General features: G+C 38.6%; 1 protein-coding gene across 21 annotated transcripts in view; it reads right to left on the reverse strand.

The window, feature by feature from the left end:
• Nucleotides 1–8352, reverse strand: part of LRRC7 (leucine rich repeat containing 7) — a 553605-nt gene extending 545253 nt beyond the window's left edge. For 10 of the 21 annotated variants that reach the window (XM_074003948.1, XM_015434177.4, XM_045369009.3 and 7 more), the window contains exon 1: nt 6171–6321. In XM_074003948.1, coding sequence (XP_073860049.1) covers nt 6171–6229 — 59 coding nt within the window. In that variant the 5' untranslated portion in view covers nt 6230–6321. Of the gene's footprint in view, nt 1–6170; nt 6322–6860; nt 6955–7049 lie in introns of those variants that run through there. The other 11 variants (XM_074003903.1, XM_074003898.1, XM_005543054.5 and 8 more) reach the window with 3 other exon arrangements.
• Between the last annotated feature and the right edge of the window lie 13610 nt (nt 8353–21962).

Genomic DNA, 21962 nt, shown 5'->3' on the forward strand with positions numbered 1-21962 from the left:
GAAATTCAGGCCAACAATTAAATGAAAAAGAAACGTTCTTTGGATGGTGTCATCAAATTGGCTAGATATAGTAATTAGATCTATTGAATTAAGGTTCCTTTCTCTCTTCTACTTTGCTCGGGTATAAGAGACCCCAATAGTTCTAAGGGTGTGGTTTTACTGGCAGACAGTGGGAGCCACAAGACCTGGTTTTATTGCTATGTCTCTCATTAACAGCTGGTGATCCTCAGCAAAAAAGTATACTTAGTGGGGTCTCAGTTTCCTCTTTTTTATAAAATGAGACACTCTACATTCCTTTCCAGCTCTGAAGTGTTATAAACTCCTGAAATAGTAAGATTACAGCTATATCTGTGTGTGCATGTGTGTTGAGAAATAGAACAATTACAGCTGTGTGTGTATGTGTGTGGTGTGCCCAGTGTTCAACAATATGATATTACCCTAAGGACTTCGCTAATATTTAACACTCACTCTAAGTTTAACTAGGTATTTGATTTAATTACAATAGCTTTTATAATTGTCTTAAGAAATTAATCACACTTGATATAGGGAAGAAATTTTTTTCATGTCTTGAATTACACTGATCAGAATAGCACTGGATAGTAACTATTTAATATTATGAGTGCTCAAAATACGTGGTCCAAGGTATATCTCCATCCAACATGGCTCTGTAAGGTACCTACTGGTGGTAAAAACTACAGTGATGAAGGCTGGACACGGTGGCTCAAGCCTGTAATCCCAGCACTTTGGGAGGCCGAGACGGGCGGATCACGAGGTGAAACCCCGTCTCTACTAAAAAATACAAAAAACTAGCCGGGCGAGGTGGCGGGCGCCTGTAGTCCCAGCTACTCGGGAGGCTGAGGCAGGAGAATGGGGTAACCTGGGAGGCGGAGCTTGCAGTGAGCTGAGATTCGGCCATTGCACTCCAGCCTGGGCGACAGAGCGAGACTCCGTCTCAAAAAAAAAACAAAAAACAAAAAACAAAAAAAACTACAGTGATGAATACTTTTGATGCAGAACACTTAAGTCGTTAGTATTTAGAAGTCTATTACTTGCAAGTTTTGATTGTTTTAGTTACACCATCTATGACACATTAATTCTTTAAGTTCAGCTGTCATATTTTAGCTTTGTGTCCATTACTTACCTTTTTAGTGCAACAAATGTCTTCATAATACTTAGGCACTATCTTAATAAAGTCCATTTCTTACCTTTTCTTCCATTATTGAATAAATTGACAATACAGCCAAGTATCTATAAAGTATTTTGCCACTACACCAGAGTATTCTTTTTCAATGTAATAACATAAAATCCTGTAGTTTCTCAGTGACTTGTCTAACAGCTCTTTTCCAATTGTTTGTCCCACATTTTCCTCTGTTAGCTCTGTTTTTCTGCTTTTCACAGTACCATTTCTTTTTACCTATGAAAACTTCATGATGATAATGATAGTACTTATGCTATCGTTTTGTTTTTAAGGTCAGCTACCTCTTTCCTACAATTGAAATCAATAGTTTCTCACTTGTTCTCATACTACTTTACCTCTTCAGTATCACAACATTTAAGTATCTCCCTCATCTGACTCACCCTGCCACACACACACAAATATCCTACAGTTCCATTGTTTTTAACTTAAGCCATTTGTTATGATACTACCTTGGGTATACCTATCCCCGGGTGTTAAGTATGCTTTCAACCTTACTGAACTCCATGTACAGCAAAAATATCCTGGTACAACTGACGAAACTGCATCTTTAAGAAGTCTATAAATGAATTCTTTAAACAATGTAAACAACTGCTCCATTGTTAAAATATTTAAACAGATCATGTCAATGTTAATAGACATTTCAATGCTTCATCCCTGACAACTACTATTCCTTTCACATGTATTGAAGTAAAATAATATTTTGTATAGAGATTTTAAGTAGTTTACTAAGCAGTGAACAATAAAATGAGAATGAGTGTACACAGGAAATCCTTTGGGTTATTAATGTATTTAATATTTTTCCCATATGTCTTTGAATGACAAATGATAATGTTTCTATTATGATTAATAATTTAATTAGCATATATGATGCCTCCCCAGGGGCTTAATTATCAAGTGCATCATCATAGTTTCAAAATAGACATGACAGCTATTGACTCAAAATTTGCTTTATTGAAAATTTCCATAATGTACTTTTATATGACAGATTATACTAGGTTATCAAATTTCTGTCATGAGTGAATTATTCCAAGATAATAAGCAATAGTATTTTCTATACCTATACTAAATAATAGTCAAAAAATGATAGGGTGTATTATTGTCAAATATGCAGCTTTGAAAAACTGACTCAAAATCTTAATTTTTCTTTGTACACCAGGAAAAACTTCTGTAATCTACAGATTTCAGTTATTTACCGAACTGCAATTTATGCCATGAAGGAGAGAGCACAGAATGGGGAAAAATGAACAGGGACCAAATCTGGGCTTAAATCTTGGCCCATCAGTTTCCATGTGGCATGGAATTGCCACTTGCTGTCTTTGAGTTTCAGTTTTCTAATCTTTACAACAGTGAGAATCATGCTTCCTATAGGATTATTTTGAAGTAAAGTACATGACTCATGGTAGGAGTTTAGCAAGTGGTAACTTATTATAATTATGGTTACAGTTTGGGTACTATGGTAGGGGAGGCAATGTGACAAGTGATACTCATAGATTTCTGAGCATATTCACTTTTTTGAGATAGGAAATAGACATATTTGGTTATTTAAATGGCATGCTTTTAATTACACCATTATATAATACACATAATTATACTATGCTATCACTAAACACAACCACACACACACACACACACCCCACACACACATTACTATAAAAAAACTAATCAGTACACAAATGTTTATACTTCACTCTTGTAAAATTTCCAAACCACATTTCATTGTACCCCTTTGTTTTATCTGGTACGTCCTACAGTTATAAAATGGTAATTATTGCCACCTGTATTTTATCTTGTTAAAAGAGACGTATTACCTAAGACGGCATATTACTTCTAGACGTACCTAAGTTTTTCTTACTCCTCTTTCACTATCTCAGGGTAATACTCTACAGTTGTTTCTATAAAAATATAAAATTATTTATAATGATTCAAACCTGAGTCACATAAATAACATGGTTAAAAGCCACATCAAGAAAAAATACTGTTGATTTGTGGCAACCATCATTCAAACATTGTTAATTTATAGTGTCACTTTTCATTTTGAGTTTTTATTGACAATTCACAAATCAATTTTTTAAAACATATGTGAAGCCTGTCTATGAATCTCCTTTTTTTGATTTAGGTATTTGATTTAATTACAACAGCTTATATAATTTGCTTTTTTTTCTGTCAGAATAGAATACAATTTGTTTCATTATAGGTTTAAATTGCTATTTTATGTTAAAATTTTATTTCTTAATATTGGAACATTGAGAACCCTCTATTGAAGACTTATATTGACTACTAAATTAATGAAATTCAGAGTGAAAACTTCAAGGTTCTCCAAAGAGCCTAGAGTCATCTCCAATGATATCTTTCCATGGCAATAAAAATTAGTTAATAGTAAGTCAGCTTGTCATAAACTAAGAGTCTGTTATATGTCACAGATTTGAACTAACATTCCCCTAAAGTCATCTTGCAAATTTACATGGCTTCAAAAAAGAATGTGGATGATACTCTGCAAAGCAGTCATTGTTATTAGAGACAATAAAATACACCAAATAATGTCTTTCAATGATAGTGTGGCTATTATAACTATTGTGTTCAACAATATATATGTTTGAAATATTTTTTTCAAAAAACTATGAAATAATTTATGTGAAGAAAGAAAATGTAAGAAGAATCCATAAATAATTCAAACGATAATTTATCAATAATTGGTTACTCTTCGTGTAGTCTGTTAATCTGGATAAGAAATGAAGTTATAAATTAAATATATAAATCTGAAAATAAAATTTTAGTATCTATAAATGTAATTTTGATACATCAATTAAAACCTAACATCAATATTTTACCTGTTCTAAGTGAATGTTTTAAAGTTGTGATTAACAAGATCAAGTTTTTGTATCAAATATTTAATCATGTACTATGTACTGAAATAAGAGAGATCTACGAGTACCTTTGGAATGAACATCATATAGATAATATAGTTTATCACTTTCATAAGCAATAACATTTTATAATATTAATTTATATTTTAGTGATTTTTTGAAATCCAAAGCAAACAAAAATGCAGACACACAAAAACACTGTAAGCTTATGTTCTGTATTTTATAAAGGAATTAGAAAAATTAAAAGCTTATACAAGAAAGTGGAATAAGAATTTAATTGAGAAAATGTTAATGCCAGCCTAAAGCTGCACTAAAATTCTGAATAAAATATGGCTACTGCAATTGGACCAGGTTTCTTTATGAAGTTGTTTCTAATTCTGAAGCTGCATATGTGCAGACACAAGTGATGTAGAATGTAAGTGTTGCCATGGTAAGTACACATTTTTTCTTGGATAGTCAATTTTTTCTTAAAAATGTATAAAGAACTCTCACCTTATAATGTCATGAAAATTGACTGTTTTTCTTATCATTACTTATTAGTATGATGCAATGCAGCATAATACAGAAATAAACCGTCTTTTAAAAACTTTAGCCTACTAAGATGAATTATAAAGCATTAAGTGAAAATGAAACAAGAAATCTCCAAGTCAGGTAACTCTAAATGTTGGATCGTAAACAAGTTATATCTCCACTAAATTAATAAATATTCTGTCCTCAGGACATTTTTCACAGGCCTGAGACACCTCAGAAGTCCAAACGCAATCGCTAAACACACCCCCAATATACTTTAGCCCTATGACTCTTAAGGAAAAATAAAATAATTCCTACATCCCTACTTTCTCATTTCCCCCCTGTGCAATCAATGATTTCTAAAAAGTAAAGACTTAATTGCTTTACTGTCTTTTGTAAAAACAAACAAACAAACAAACAAATAAAAAACACCTCGTGGTAGTTCCCTTAGAGTCCTGGAAGCCAACTCAAGGAAGCCTGGACGGAGGTGTGACACTTGGAATGGGGAGGTGGTGTAATCTGTTGCGAATCACAGCAGGTTCTGAAGTGCTGGAGAACCCACGTGTGCAGGGGCTGGAGAACTTTTCCACTGTCTCCCAGAGGAAATGTCTCATTTTAAAATAGGGGGCTGGCTGGAGCAAGGGGTGGGGGTGAAGGGTGGGCGATAAAAAAAAAAAGAAAAGGCAGAGGCGAAGCTTTCAAACCGTTCACGCATATCTATCTGTGCTTATTTTCCCTCTATTTCGCCTCCGATCAACTTTATTGTTGTTATTATTATTATTATCATCATTTTCCTTCTATAGGAGGACTTAAGCAACCGGGATGCTGAGCATCTCATAGGCTCAGGCTGGAACAAAGAAAATCGAGTTCCTAATACTGTATCTCTCCCGTTGGAGGGATCACGTGTCCTGCTTTCGCTGGAATGCACTCTTCTCGCCCACGCTATAAAAATCTCTATTGTGCTTAGAAATTTCGCCTAGGTTAGAATATGCTCACATAAAATTGCTTTTCATCCATCAGGAGAGCCACATTTCTACATACACAGATACAAATCTATTTACCTGCTGACTCAGTTACCACTGCAGGTAAATTCGATGTGTTTAAAGAGTATCGGAAAAGTAATCAAGAAGAGCAGGTGGAGGGCCCCTGCGTCTTACCGATCCCCACCCCCATCGCTTTTTTTTTTTTTTTTTTTGTAATTCCTTTTGAAGGAGAACTTCGAAAGGAACGTGGGAGTCGTAGATGGTTCCTTTCTGAAGCCAATTCCTGGGAGTTGTGAAAGTGACCCCGTCTCTTCTCTGCCTGGAGCTGTGCCCTCTCGCCCAACCCGCTCGCTTTGTGACTTGATGGGGAAGAGACAGTCAGGGAAGAGCGGGAGTAGAGGGCGGAGGCGGGTCCTTTATTCAGCCCTGATGGCCGAGAAGTAGTGTAAGGAAGCAATCTTGCAGCCATCTCCGTTATTATGAAGTCACACTATTTTAAAAGGCAATCTGTACAGTCCCCCAAACCCCCGCCCCCATTCTTGACTCTGCAAACAGTAAGATTAGAGACTACTGGTAGCCAATCTAATAGTCCACGAGCCCGGGTGCCATGATTACCTTAATGCTAATGTGCTTCCCTCCCTCTTTCCACGTCGAATCCGAAACACGTCCTGCATCCTTAATAACTCGGAGAGGAGGACGCAAGATCCTCAAGGGGACCCAGCGCTGGATTGGGAATAGGCAGGTTCACCAGCTTCTCGTGCCACACAAAGGAGATGTGTGGGTAGGAGTTGTCTAGCTGACAGGGAGGGAGGCAAGGTTCTCCCTGACTCCTAGGGAACGGGCTCCCCCACTTCTTTCCGTCCTCCAGTCTTTCATGCTCCTTCCTCCCCTCCATCCCACCAAACCCCACCCTTTCCCTTCAATCCCAATAGCATAAAAATCTTCTAATTGTATTTTTTTTCAAACAGACATCGAGACACTGATACAACACCTTCCAAGATAGAGACAAGTGCGTCCTGCCACAAGTGTGTGTGAGTGTGAGTGTGAGTGTGTGTGTGTCACGATCAAACACGCGCTTCATCCCTCAGACACCTCTGGGAAAAAAGCTGACTGGAGATACCCAAGATAATAACGAGGAGCTAAACCTAATTTCAGCGGAACCAATGGTCCCAGCACCGGCGCCCAAAATTTACCTTTCCTTTTCGCAGTATGTAACCCTTTAAGGTCTCTTGCCAGCTCAAGCTACTCGGTGCTCCCATGCACCCGCCCAGTTAGCACCCCATTTCCAAACGCTCTGCAACCTACCACATCAGCGCCGCCTCCGCCGGCCACCGCACGAGCAGCTTCCCGCGAGCGCCGAAGCCTCCCGCCCTGCCACCCCCGCCCCCGGCCGGCCTCTGGGGTCCCACACCTAGCGCGCCTACGGTCGCCGCGGCCGCACGCGGCTGGGCCCCCGCAGCACCCTCCGCCACGGAGCGAGCGTGCCTTACTTACATCGCCGGCGGGAGAAACTGCCCATGAGGTTTCGGAGAGCGTAGTCGTGCAGCTGCCAAGGATTATTCCTTAAGTGTTCAGGGGTCCGCAGTGGAGTGGGCGCCAGGGTCCTCGGAGGAGGAGAAGAGGAGGGAAGGAGTAGAAGGTAGGAAGAACAGGAGATAGAGGGGAATCCAGGAAGGTGCCACGTTAGACCATGATGCCGGTGCCCTTCAGGTAGACGGCTGGAGAGCTTCCCGCGGGAAGGGGCCGAGGGGAAGCCCGAAGCGCCGGCGGGGGAGGCAGGAGCGCGTCCACTCCCCAGCCTCAGCCTGCCCAGCGCGCCGCGCTAGCAACCGCAGCAGCAGCGGCGGCGGCGGTGGCGGAGGCGCAGCTCCTTCCCCGCCCCCAGAAGGCTCCACAGACAATAAATCCTGGGCGGAGAAGAGACGAGCAGGAAAGGCGAATCCTGCACCCAACTCTGTAACAACCCCTGCCCGTTGCCGCGCCTGTGCAGGGCGAGGATCCCCAGGGGCCAGGGCGCAGCGGGCGTCTCGGAGGGGCTGAGCGCTCCGCGGCTGCAGGAGGCGGTGGCGGTGGCCCGAGTGGGCGGCTGCAGGTCCCGCCGGCGAGAACCCGCTGCACAGGGGCTGGGTGTCCGTGGCTTCAAGCCCGGTGTTCACCTGGAGTAGGGTCCTCCTCGGTGCAGTGGCTTGGCGCACAGGTGCCAGGATTGGCAGGCGAGGAGGCGCCGCTCATGGCTCTTGGCTGTGTCTCCGCTCTCCCCGCCCCCTCTCTTTCTTCCCACCCCCTTTTCCGACTACACCAGCTGCAGCTGCTTCAAAGTGTGAAAAATGTCAAGGAGATTTTCCAATGATAGGAGGGGGTAACCATGTTCACAACCCTCGGTCCCTTTTTGAGATCCTCGCCTGTCCCTCTGACCTCTACTCGGGCTACCCCAAATTATGAGAAGAAAAATCCCAGTCCCGCACAGAATTGAGACGCTAGCCTTCTCCCGGCTCCGTCACCATAGGCTGCTTTTCGATAACGGGACGAGAGGCCGAGCTCTCTGGGTTCCTCTCGTCTCCGTGGTATTCGAGGCAGGTGGCACGAATCTCAGCGCCGGGTGGAGCGCGGCGGCCGGCTCCTCCCGCTCGCGGGCCAGCCCCGGGCGCTCTGGCAGCGCGGCGCGGCGTCCTGCAGCGCCGCCGCCTGAGCGGCAGAAGCGGCTCCCGGCCTGTGCGCCCGCCTGCGCACCCCTGCACCCGCACCAGCCCAGTGACGCTGAGCTCGTGGCTCCTCAGGCTGCTGCTCCTGCTATCTCAGCAAAGAGGCGGCCGGGAGCGCCTCCTCGGGGTTTCCTCCCCCGCCCGCCTTGCCTGCTGCAGGTTGTTGGCTGCCAAGGAGAAAAGTCTCTGCTTGTGCGTCAGGTCGCTTCACATCAGTCATGGCAGCGAACCTTGTGCCCGCTCTCAAGTCCTCTCCTCATTCTGGGGTTGCGGCTGCTGCCCTGGGAGTGCACAAAAAGGGAAGGGGTTTCCCAACTTCCCTTCATATATTCACCGCCCCACCTCCTACCATGAACATTCTTTCTCTCTCTCTCACACACACACACACTCTCTCTCTCTCACACACACACACACAGTCTCTCTCTCTCTCTCTCTCTCTCTCTCTCATATGCTCCCTTACGTAAAGACACACACACTTTCATCTTTTCCTCTCATACTCTTCTCTAAAGTCTCATAAGCAGCAAGACATATTGGTGAAGCTAGTACTATATTTACACTTTTTTTTTTTTTTTTTTTTTTTTGAGACGGAGTTTCGCTCTTGTTGCCCAGGCTGGAGTGCAATGGCGCGATCTCCGCTCACTGCAACCTCTGCCTCCCAGGTTCAAGCGATTCTCCTGCCTCAGCCTCCCAATTAGCTGGAATTACAGGCACGTGCCACCACGCCCGGCTAATTTTTTGTATTTTTAGTAGAGACGGGGTTTCGCCGTGTTGCCCAGACTGCTCTCGAACTCCTGACTTTGGGTGATCCACCTGTCTTGGACTCCCAAAGTGCTGGGATTACAGGCGTGAGCCACCGTTCCCGGCCTATATTTACACTTTTATCTCTACACACATCTAATGAAATACATCTTTAAAAATGGATATATTATGCTGGTATTCTTTTGTGGAATATAGGCTATGTGGTTTTTGTTTCTTCATTACAAGAGAGAAAGAATCTTGCTTTAGTTCTCTAACCTCAAACACAGTCAAGACTGTGCACAGCATTCAAATGCCACTCTGGAGTGTGTGTAAGCTCACAGTTTGCCAAAAGAAAACACACTTGATTGTATTCTTAAATTTGGAATGCTAAAGTCTTCAAGGTCAAAAATTATGCTTCCTGGCTGCTAGAAATTGTGTAAGAAGAGTCTCGAGAGACTGGCACCTAACGTTCAGAGGACCTAGAGAGGAATTATTGCCCACTTTATCTGGGCCATGAAGGTGGGCTGACTTTTAAGGACAACTTGCCAGTGTTTCATATCATTTGCATATAGAAAGGAAAAGGAGTATATTTTGAAAAGCCAGATCATTTTTTATATTGTTACAAAACACCAAAAGAAAGGGTTCTGAAAATGGCAAGGAAATGGAATAAAATTGTTAAAAGAATTTTTTCGAATTGACTACTGTTGTGCTCTGTTTTTTTCACCTGTAGTATTGTCCTTTTAAACATCTTGCCACATCTCAATGTCTCAGTTGGATGGAGTGACATTAAATATTTTAGATGCTGATTAAAAATGTGTTGACAAAATAACCTGGCACAACAATTACACAATTATAGCAGTCCTTTACGGGTTTCCAGTTCTTTTGAATACAATCAACACAGTACTTTCATACATATTCTTTCATTTAATCCTTTCCTAAATCTAGGTGGCGGATAATCTAATCCACACTTACAGGAAGCGCACAAAGGCTAATCTCATAAGGGGTATCCAGTTGCCCTGGACTTGAGCCCAGAATTTATTTTAACTTCAGGTTTCATTCTTTTGTATCAAAATATTTGACAAAAATTATTCTGTTTAAACTCATGGCCAGTTATGAGTAACTGCAGATCCTTGCATAAAGGCAGCATACCTACCAATGAGGTTACCTTCTGTGTGTTAAGCGGAAGTAGGTTCCTAAGTGAAAACAAACGTATTCCTTTCCAATGGAGAAAAAGGTAATTTTGGAACCCCAAATTAAAAATGGATGGTGCTGATATAACGTATTTCAAACTACATGTCCTCCTTTCCCATTTATCCTGTCCTAGAATCTTGATTTTGGACCATAGAGATCCAATGGATAAAATATTTTAAATATGTTCAGATGTCCACCTAATGGCTATGGGTTTTAACAAACATGATTATGGTATTAAAAAGTAGGAAAAGGTGTTTTCTTTAGAATAAGCTTTGAATACAATGGCTCCATATTTTTGTAAGATTTATGAATCTTGAACAAAATCTGGCCACCTTTACTATTTAAACATTGAGACATTGAAGAGATTTCAATGGTTTCATAGAATTATGGAACCATTTCATAGAATTATGGAACCATTGAAATGCAAATGCAGGTGCTGTCTTTAAACTTCAAGCTGCCCTGTCATCAACCCTCTGGAAATGCAGATGACTGTCTAAAAATTGGAGAAAGATGAATGCTAAATATCATTTGGATGTTGTTCAAGCAGAGGCCCAACACTAAAAATTATCACCATTTTAAAAATTAGATCAAGGCAGTTTTAACAGATTTGATGTTCATATTACATCTATAAATGATTAGACATTAAGGCTATAAAATTTTGCAAGTTGTTAATCAACTTATTTGACCCACACTACTAAAATCTTTGAAATGATAATGCTTCTTAGGATAAACAAGACTAACCTTATTTGAAAATAAAACTCGTGGTGATATTAAACAATAAGATGCCAAATATCTTCTAATATTTCTCTTTGGATGCCTGAAATGTTACCCTTGTCTTAAAAGATATCCCCTTTGGCAATTACTCATTAATATAAAACTACATATAGAGAGGATAACACTTTTAGTTTTTGAGTTGTTAATATCTTAACAGGATTGGCTTAATTAGATACTGGTAATTGGGGAAATAGAAAATGTTACTAAATTTTGATGTGTGAAGATGAAGGTCTGAAAACCTCAAAGACAGTAGACCTTAGTAAGACAGGATCAGTATAAGTGGGATACCATAAGGGTAGAGAGTGATGCTTTGTTGTGGTTAGTTTTTGAAAAACCAGGCGGAGGTTCCGAATAGAAAATGGGGGTAGGTCATTAAGATTTTTCTTCAAATGAATTTGTTAGAGGGTTTTACTATGAAATTGGTCCTCAAATTAGCAATCTGTTCTAGCTCAAGAAAATGCTTCTTTATTGTGGATTTTAATTCATTTGAATAATTATTTTGTAAGCATTAATTTGCCTGTTTAAGATGAAAAAATACAATGACCACTGATATTGATGCCCATTAAGAAAGCATTATGGATATGACTGATGTCTCTTCTCCCATTTCTCTCTCTGTCCACCCCATCCCCCCACACACAAAAGGTAACCTCATTTCTTTGTATTTATTTGTACATTTATACATTCACATATTTTGTGCACTTTTACTACTAACAGTATTTTTTGTATTGCTTAGCATAAGTAACCCTCATATAAATGATATAATACAGTATGTATTCTTTTGCAAATTGCTTTTGATTTAAAAAAAATCGGCCGGGCGCGGTGGCTCAAGCCTGTAATCCCAGCACTTTGGGAGGCCGAGACGGGCGGATCACGAGGCCAGGAGATCGAGACCATCCTGGCTAACACGGTGAAACCCCGTCTCTACTAAAAAATACAAAAAACTAGCCGGGCGCGGTGGCAGGCACCTGTAGTCCCAGCTACTTGGGAGGCTGAGGCAGGAGAATGGCGTGAACCCGGGAGGCGGAGCTTGCAGTGAGCTGAGATCCGGCCACTGCACTCCAGCCTGGGCGGCAGAGCGAGACTCCGTCTCAAAAAAAAAAAAAAAAAAAAAAAAAAAAACAACAAAGAAAGAAAGAAAAAAAAAATCAACATTATGTAAATGAGAAAGATTCATCTTCCTATGTGTCACTCTGGTTGACTGATTTGTAATGCTGCATAATAGTTAATTGTATAAACTCATCATATTCACATTCTGATGACAGTTTTTACTATTGTAAGTAATACTGTTGGAAACATGTTTGTTTATATCTCTTCATGAATGTGCCTTAAAATTATTTCTAGTTTATGTATCACCTAGGAGCAGATTTACAGTCAATATTAAATTGTTTTTCACATGGTTTACAGTTTTATTAGTATTTGTAAGAGTTTTTGTTTGTCCACACCCTGGCAATACTTGGTATTATCAGATATTTTCATGTTGTCCAGTCTAAGGGGTGTAAAAAGGTCCTTTATTAAGGTTTACATTCACATTTCCTTGCTTACTTATGAAGTTGAGCACCTTTTAATAGGTTTATTTGCCATTCCGATTTTCAATATGAATTGCTTATTTATATATTTCACTAATTTTCATTGGGTTTTCTTGATTTGTATATCTATGTCTGTGTGTGTAGCCTAGATTTTAACCCTCTGCCAGTTGTATCACTTTGGCTTTCAATCTTCATATAGTGGTGTATTTTTGTAAAAAGAAGCTGTAATTGATAACGTTATCAATACTTTCCTTTATGGAATGTGCTTTATATCTAGCTTAAGAAAACCTTTATTACCGTCCCCCAGTTATGAATGTATTTTTCTATGTCGTATTCTAAAAGCTTCATAATTTTAATGTTTTACTTTTCAGACTTTAAATCATCTGAAATTGATTCTTTCTATGGTGTGAGGTTGGGATTAATTTTACTTTTCTGCTTTCTTCCTTATGAAATGAGTGCTTGCACTACTGCATAGCATATCATATATCAGTTCATTGGTTTATTTTTGGGGATGTGCAATTTGTTCTTTCTATTCTATGCAAGTTGAAAACTGAAAAAACTGTCCTGATTACTCAAGCTTTATAATCAGCACTGATATCTAGGGAGAACAAGGAGCCTCATCTTGTTCTTCAAAATGTTTGACTATTCTTAATCCTTTCTTTTTGTACCATTAATTTTTAAGCATGGTGCAAATTCATAATAGCATTTAAAATTTTTCTCACACCACAAGTCTTTTAAAAACAGATTGTTATTTCACAAGACCTTGTTCTGTGTAGTGTTATAACAAATTAGCAATTCTGTCTCACAAGAAATTCAGACTAAATTTATCATGCCAGTACTCCAACAGAAAGTTTATCTTAGATAAAAACTGAGTAAAAAGACTAGTCAAGAATGAAATATATCTTTAAAAACAATGTAGATAACTTCACCACCACATTACTGTATACAAATATCCTGAAAAAGTATCTGCCATCTCTAGGTGGTTTTATAGGTATACAAAAATTTAAATTCTTTTCTTCATTCTAAAATGGATATTATGTAGTTAAAGCAAGCAAAAGTTTTCCTAATTCTAAAATTGTGTTATTATATTAAGAAATTGCATGCTCTTACTTTTTAAAAAATTTAACTTCCAGGATACATGTTCAGGATGTACAGGTTTGTTACATAGGTAAATGTGTGCCACAGTGGTTTGCTGCACCTGTCAACCCACCACCCAAGTATTAAGCCCAGCTTGCACAAGCCATTTTTCCTGATACTCTCCCCGCTGCCCCTCACAGGCCCCTGTGTGTGTTGTTCACCTTCTTGTGTCCATGTATTCTCATCGTTCAGCTCCCACTTAAAAGCGAGAACATGTGGTGTTTGATTTTCTGTTCCTGTGTTAGTTTGCTGAATAATGACTTCCAGCTCCATCCATATCACTGCAAAGGACATGACCATGTTCCTTTCTATGGCTACATAGTTTTCCATGTGTATATGTACCATATTTTCTTTATCTAGTCTATCATTGATGGGCATTTGGGTTGATTTCATGCCTTCACTATTATGAATAGTACTGCAATGAACATAAGCATGTGTGTATTTTTTTTTTTGAAATGGAATCTCATTCTGTTGCCCAGGCTGGAGTACAGTGGTGCAATCTTGGCTCACTGCAACCTCTGCCTCCCGGGTTCAAGTTATTCTCCTGCCTCAGCCTCCAGAGTAGCTGGGACTACAGGCATGCGCCACCACACACAGCTGATTTTTGTATTTTTAGTAGAGACGGGGTTTCATCACATTGGTCAAGGTGGCCTTGAACTCCTGACCTCATGATCCACCAGCCTTGGCCTCCCAAAGTGCTACGATAACACGCATGAGCCATCACACCTGGCCTGCATGTATGTTTATAATAGAATGATTTATATTCCCTTGGGTATACACCCAGTAATGGGATGACTGTGTCAAATGGTATTTCTGGTTCTCAGTCTTTGAGGACTCACCACACTGTCTTCCATAATGGTTGAACGAATTTACATTCTCACCAACAGTGTAAAAACATTTCTATTTCTCTACCTCAATAGCATCTGTTGTTTCTTGACTTTGGTAATCGCCATTCTGACTGCGATGTTATCTTACCGTGGTTTTGATTTGCATTTCTCTAATGATAAGTGATGTTGAACTTCTTTTCATGTTTGTTGGCTGCATGAATGTCTTCTTTTGAGGTGTATCTGTTCATGTTCTTTGCCCACTTTTTAATGGGTTTGTACGCTTTTTTCGTGTAATTTGTTTAAGTTCCTTGTAGATTCTGGATATTGGCCCTTTGTCAGATAGATAGATTGCAGAAAAAGAAAAAAATATCTCTCATTCTGCAGGTTGTCTATTCACTCTGATAATAGTTTCTTGGGCTATGCAGAAGCTCTTTTGTTTAGTTAGATTCCATTTATCAAATTTTGCTTTTATTGCTATTTCTTTTGGTGTTTTCATCATGAAATCTTTGCCCATGCCTATATCCTGAATGGCACTGCCAAGATTTTTCTCTAGGATTTTTATAGTTGTGGGTTTTACATTTAAGTTTTTAATACATCTTGGGTTAATTTTTTACAAGGTGTAAGGAAGGGGTCCAGTTTCAATTTTCTGCATATGGCTAGCCAGTTCTCCCAGCACCATTAAATAGGGAATCCTTTGCCAATTGCTTGTTTTTGTCGGGTTGGTCAAAGATCAGATGGTTGTATACGTGCAGTCTTCTGATTTCTCTCTTCTGTTGCATTGATCTATGTGTTTGTTTTCGTAACAGTTCCATGCCCTTTTGGTCACTGTAGCCTTGTAGTATAGTTTGAAGTCAGGTAGCATGATGTCTCCAGCGGTGTTCTTTTTACTTACGATTGTCTTGGCTATTTGGGCTCTTGTTTGGTTTCATGTGAATTTTAAAACAGTTTTATTTTAAATTCTGTGAGTCAATGGTAGTTCAATGGGAATAGCATTGAATATATAAATTGCTCTGGGCAGCATGGCCATTTTTACAATATTGTTTTTTCCTATCCATGAGCATGGAATGTTTTTCCATTTGTTTGTGTCCACTCTGATTTCTTGGAGCAGTGGTTTGTAGTTCTCCTTCAAGAGGTCCTTCACTTCCCTTGTTAGCTGTATTTCTAGGTATTTCATTTTCTTTTTAAGAATTGTGAACAGGAGTTCATTCGTAATTTGATTCTTTGCTTTCCTGTTTTTCATGTATAGTAGTGCTTGTGAGTTTTGCAAATTGATTTTGCATCCCGAGACTTTGCTTAAGTTGCTTATCAACTTAAGAAGCTTTCGGACTGAGATGATAAGGTTTTCTAAATATAGAATAATATAATCTGCAAACAAAGACAATTTGACTTTGTATCTTCCTATTTAAATAAATTTTTAATTTCTTTCTTTTGCTTGATTGTGCTGGCCAGAACTTCTACTATGTTGAAAGGAGTGGTGAGGGAGGGCATCCTTGTCTTGTGCTGGTTTTCAATAGGAATACTTTCAGCTTTTGCCCATTCAGTATAATACTGGTTTTGGTTTTGCCATAGATGACTATTATTATTTTGAGGTGCATTCTTTCAATAACTAGCTTATTGTCTCAATATGAAAGGATGTTGAATTTTATTGAAGGTCTTTTCTGCATCTATTGAAATAGGCATGTGGTTTTTGTCTTTAGTTCTGTTTATGTAACAAATTATATTTATTGATTTGTGTATGCTGAACCAAGCTTGTATCCTGGGGATGAAGCCAACTTGACTGTGGTAAACAAGCTTTTTGATGTGATGCTGGATTTTGTTTGCAGCACATCAAAAATCAAAAAATTTTTTGAGGATTTTTGTATCACTGTTCATCAGGGATGTTGACCTGAACTTCTCTTTTTTTGTGTTGTATCATTGCCGGGTTTTGGTATAAGGATGATGCTAGCCTTATAAAATGAGTTAGGGAGGAGTACCTCCTTTTCAATTGTTTGGAATAGTTTCAGAAGAAATGGTACCAGCTCCTCTTAGTACTTCTGGTAGAATTCAGTGTAAATCTGTCTGGTCCTGGGCTTTTTTTGGTTGGTAGGCTATTTATTATTGCCTTAATGTTAGAACTCCTTATTGGTCTATTTATGAATTAAACTTCTTCCTGGTTCAGATTTTTGGAAGGTGTACAGGAATTTATCAATTACTTATAGATTTTCTAGTTTATTTGCATCAAGGTGTTTATAGTATTATTTTATGGTTGTTTGTGGAGTCAGTGGTAATATTCCTTTTATCATTTCTGATTGTGTCTATTTGATTTTTCTCTCCTTTCTTCTTTATTAGTCTAGCTAGTGGTCTATTTTATTTATTTATTTATTTATTTTTTAACAGCTACTTGATTCATTGATGTCCTGAGGGTTTTCGTTTGTTTGTTTGTTTTTTGTATGTGTGTCTCTCCTTCAGTTTTGCTCTGACCTGCATTATTTCTTGTATTCTGGTAGCTTGGGGTTTGTTTGCTCTTGATTTTCTAGTTCTTTTAGTTGTGATGTTAGGATATCGATTTGAGGTCTTCTAGCTTTTTGATACAGGCATTTAGTGCTATAAATTTCCCTCTTAAGATTGCTTTAGCTGTGTCCCAGAGATTCAAGTAGGTTTTCTCTTTGTTCTCATTAGTTTCAAAGAACTTCTTGATTTCTACGTTAATTTCTTTACTTACCCAGGAGTCATTCAGGAGCAGGTTGAGCAGGTTGTTCCATTACCATGTAGTTCTGTGGTTTGTGTCTTAATCTTGAATTTTAATTTGATTGTGCTGTGGTCTGAGAGACTCTTTGTTATTATTTTAGTTTTTTGCATTTGCTGAGGAGTGTTTCACTTCCAAGTATGTGATCAATTTTAGAGTAAGTGTGCCATGTGGCGCTGAGAAGAATGTATATTCTCTTGTTTTTGGGTACAGAGTTCTGCAGATATCCACCAGGTCCACGTGATCCAGAGCTGAGTTTAGGTCCTGAATATCTTTGTTAATTTTCTGTTTCAATGATCTGTCTAATATTGACAGTGGGATTTTAAAGCCTTTCACTATTATTGTGTGGGAGTCTAAGTCCCTTTGTAGGTCTCTAAGAACCTGTTTTATAAATCTGGGTGCTCCTGTATTGGCTACATGTATATTTAGGGTAGTTAGTGCTACCTGTTGAATTGACCCTTTACCATTATGTAATGCCCTTCTTTGTCTTTTTTGATCTTTGTTGGTTTAAAGTCGGTATTGCCAGATACTAGGATTGCAACCTCTGTTTTTTTCTGTTTTACATTTGGTTGGTAAATATTCCTCCATCCCTTTATTTTGAGCCTATCTGTGCCTTGGCACATGAGATGGGTCTCTTAAATACCACACACTGATGGGTCTTGACTCTTTATCCAGTCTGCCATTCTGTATCTTTTAATTGGGGCATTTAGCCCATTAATATTTAAGATTAATATTGTTATGTGTGAATTTGATCCCCTCATCAGAATGCTAGTTGGTTATTTTGCAGACTTGTTTATGTAGTTACTTCATAGTGTCACTGGTCTGTGAACTTCAGTGTGTTTTTGTAGAGACTGGTAATGGTTTTTCATTTCCATATATGTGTTTCCTTCAGCTGCTCTTGCAAGGCAGGTATGGTAGTAATGAATTCACTCAGCATTTGCTTGTCTGAAAAGGATTTTATCACTCCATCACTTATGAAGCTTAGTTTGGCTGGATATGAAATTCTGGGTGGAAAATTCTTTTCTTTAAGAATTTTGAATATCGGTTTCCACTCTCTTATGGCTTGTAGGGTTTGTGCTTAGAGGTCTGCTATTAGTCTGATGGGTTTCTTTTGTAGGTAACCTGGCCTTTCTCTTTGGCTGCCGTTAACATTTTTTTCCTTCATTTCGAACTTTGAGAATTTGATGATGGTGTATCTTGGGGTTGATCTTGTCATGGAGTATCTTACTAGGATTCCCTGTATTTTCTGAATTTGAATGTTGGCCTGTCTTGCTAGGTTGGGGAATTTCTCCTGGATGATATCCTGGAGTATGTTTTCCAACTTGGTTCTGTTCTCTCTGTCTCAGGTACCCCAATCAATTATAGGTTCATTCTTTTTACATAATCCCACATTTCTTGGAGGTTTTGTTTGTTCCTTTTTATTATTTTTTCTCTAATCTTGTCTGCCTGTCTTATTTCAGCAAGTTTGTCTTCGAGCTCTGAGACTCATTTCTCCACTTGGTCTATTCAGCTATTGAGACTTGTGCATGCATTGTGAAGTTCTCATGTGTTTCAGCTCCATCAGGTCACTTACGTTCCTCTCTAAGCTGGTTATTCTGATTACCAGCTCCTATAATGTTCTATCATGGTTCTTAGCTTCTTTGCATTGGGTTAGAACGTGCTCCTTTAGCTTAGCGAAGTTCATTATTACCCACCTTCTTAAGCCATTTCTGTCAATTCATCCAACTCAGCCCCAGGTGAGTTCTGTTGCTGGAGAGATGTGATCATCTGGAGGAGAAGAGGCACTGTGACTTTTTGAATTTTCAGTGTTTTTACATTGATTTTTTTTCTCCTCTTTGTGGGCTTATTTACCTTCAATCTTTGAGGCTGCTAACCTTTGCTTGGAGGTTTTATGTGGGGCTTTTTGTTGATGTTGTTGCTGTTATTACGTTCTGTTTATTTTTCCTTTAACAGTCAGGTCCCTCTTCTGTAGGGCTGCTGTGGTTTGCTGGGGATCCACTGCAGACCCTATTCACCTAGGTCTGTCGTACACCTGGAGGTATCACTAGTGGAAGCACCTCCTTTGGTTTTGTGGGGGGAGCCGCCCTTGCCCCATGCCACACCCAGGTGGGCTGTCACCCCACCCTGCTTTTCCTCACTCTCTGTGGGTCATGCCAACCACCTATCAGTACTAAAGAGAGAACTTGGATACCTCAGTTGAAGGTGGTGAATTCATGTGCCATTTTGCTCTTCTCAGTGAGAGCTGCAGATCACAGCTGCTTCTCCTCAGCCATCTTGGCTGCTCCAGCCCCTCACAAAATTTAATATAGTACATTATTGTTAATTTGAGAAGTTAGAAATCATTAAAAAAAATCTGGTGGGGAATTGATGTTTTTTTCTCACAAAATCTTTCTTAATGACAGCTATAAATTACTGAAGAACTTCCAGTGGTCTGCATATATATGAATACAAATTATACTGATGACCAGAGTTCAGAAGATTACATGTGCCAATAATCCAGAGCATACACAATACTCCCTTTCCCTTAGGTAATCTTTTAATTCAAGAATCTGAATACTGTTAATATTAAATTGTTTTTTGTGCTAACTCAGTTAGTAGAGACACACCAGACATATTTTCTTAGAAGTTGGGGAAAAATAATACTTTTTTTTTTTTTCTGCTTTGTGTTTGTCTTACCTCCAGATGCATAACTGGAAAATTAGCAATAATTAAATATTTCTAATGGTTCTACTTTTTCAAATCACTGCCGGAGTGATGTTTTGTAATGGAAAATATCATGGTGTCACATTGGTCCATCTAAAATTGTCTTCTTTCACAACTCAAGTCTTGGGACTTCAATTGCAATGTCAGGAATTTTCTTTTGTTCAGAAAGCAAATACCTAGGAAAGAATGTATTTCCACTTAATCATGGGGGAATAAACATAGCAAGAACAATATTATAACCACATTTTTGTTATGTAAGACCACATTTAAACCTAAATAAAAATGATGGAGTACAATAGAAGTAGAATTATATCCTAATTTGACTATGGGATAATATACTAAGCTGGGATAACTTTGACAATTTTGCTGTACAAGTTTTTTCCAACTTTTCCAGTCTGTACAATCTTATTAGTCTATTTGCCTGACAGAAAATAGTCAGATAGTGGTATTAAATCCAGCAAGTTTAACAATTTGATGAGTTTATTAAATTACTTATTTTTAGTAAAAGCAGGGGAGTTTGGACATTATATGTTGTCAAGAGCCCAGGACATTTTAGTTAGGTCACACTATTTTGCTCTTCAAAGCTGAAGAAATGCCTTTTAGTACCTAAATTCCAGCAGAATATTTCGATATGCTCTAAAATGGTGATGTTTATCATCAAATTTAATCACAGTTCAAGATGGAGTCTTGATACTATTGATTAATAAGAATAATTGATATAAAGTTATACTACTGGGTATAATTCAATTTTGTTTCTTTAAGACCATTCAGTTTTATCATCAGGAAAAGCAGCATTCTGTTAATATGAAACAAGTAGGGATTCACAAGGATTCAGGAAAACATTTTATTTCATGACGTTTTCTCCTGAACAGTATTCACCTGATATCCTGTCATCTATAAGTATAGAAACCCCAAATTATAAACTTTTTGGTTAGATGGAAATGTCTTTTCATAACCTATTCTCAAATAATAAGTTAACTAGTATAGGATTCAAAGTCAGGAGTTGACAGCATTTAAAAAATGTTATCCAAAGAGTTTTGGTCTTCATTGTTGCTATTGATATATCTGCTCTCAGTCTAATTACCATTTTGGTGGAGCTAATAATCATTCCTTCATTCTGGTCATTGTTGAGATATTTTCTCTTTTTTTTTCTTTGAATACTGCATGTTTAGGCATGGAATTTCCTTTCTTTTTATTTTCTATTATTTTATTTTATGCCACTAGGGATTCAAAATTGATTTCGGATAAGAAGTTAGCCTTTTACTCTCTGCATGTTGTCTTCCCCTCGTTTTCTGTATTGTTTCCACATTTCATCTTTCATCTCTCAACCTCTCTTTCATACTTTTCTCGCTTTGCCTCTTTGTGCTACGTTTTGTGTAACTTTCTGACCTTTATATTCCAGTTGACTAATTAATTCTCTCTAAACTATCCAATGTGACATTTAACCCACCATTGAGTTTTAATGCAATTAATTACATTTATAATTTCAGGAAGTTATAAGTCGATTTTTTCTAATCTTTTCTGAAAGCATCATGTTTCTTCCCCATATTTTTGATTCACTCCTTCAGATATAGGAGTGAATTACCTATGCTTTATATAGCATATTTCATGCTGTATCTGATAATTTTATTATCTGAATTCCATGGGATCTAATTTGAGGTACTGATTTATTTTCTCCTCAGTTTTGCTCATGCTGGTATGTTTTCTTGAATTTTGGGTTAGATTTTATCTGGGGAAATCACATAAACCCTTGGTTGTTTCTTTCCAATGAGGATTTTTATTTGTTTCTTCTAGGTGCTTCAGGGAGCTAACTATCTAAACTGTTTCAACTTAAGCTGTGGATTTCCCAGATGACACAGATAAACCCCGACTGCTAAAAAGGACACATCTGTGATTATCAATCCTTAGCACCACTTCCTTCCCCACCTAGAATCAAGATTGAAGGAGACGAGTGTCTTATAATCTGTATTTTCAAGAGGGTAGATCTTTTCTAAACAAACCATTTAGTGAAGATGTAATCCTTCAAGGATCTCACATTTAAGCAGAGATCTCAGTTACCTCCCACCTTTCTTAGGTTAGAGGTC

This window comes from Macaca fascicularis, chromosome 1 (assembly GCF_037993035.2).
Source record: "Macaca fascicularis isolate 582-1 chromosome 1, T2T-MFA8v1.1".
Classification (NCBI taxonomy): domain Eukaryota; kingdom Metazoa; phylum Chordata; class Mammalia; order Primates; family Cercopithecidae; genus Macaca; species Macaca fascicularis.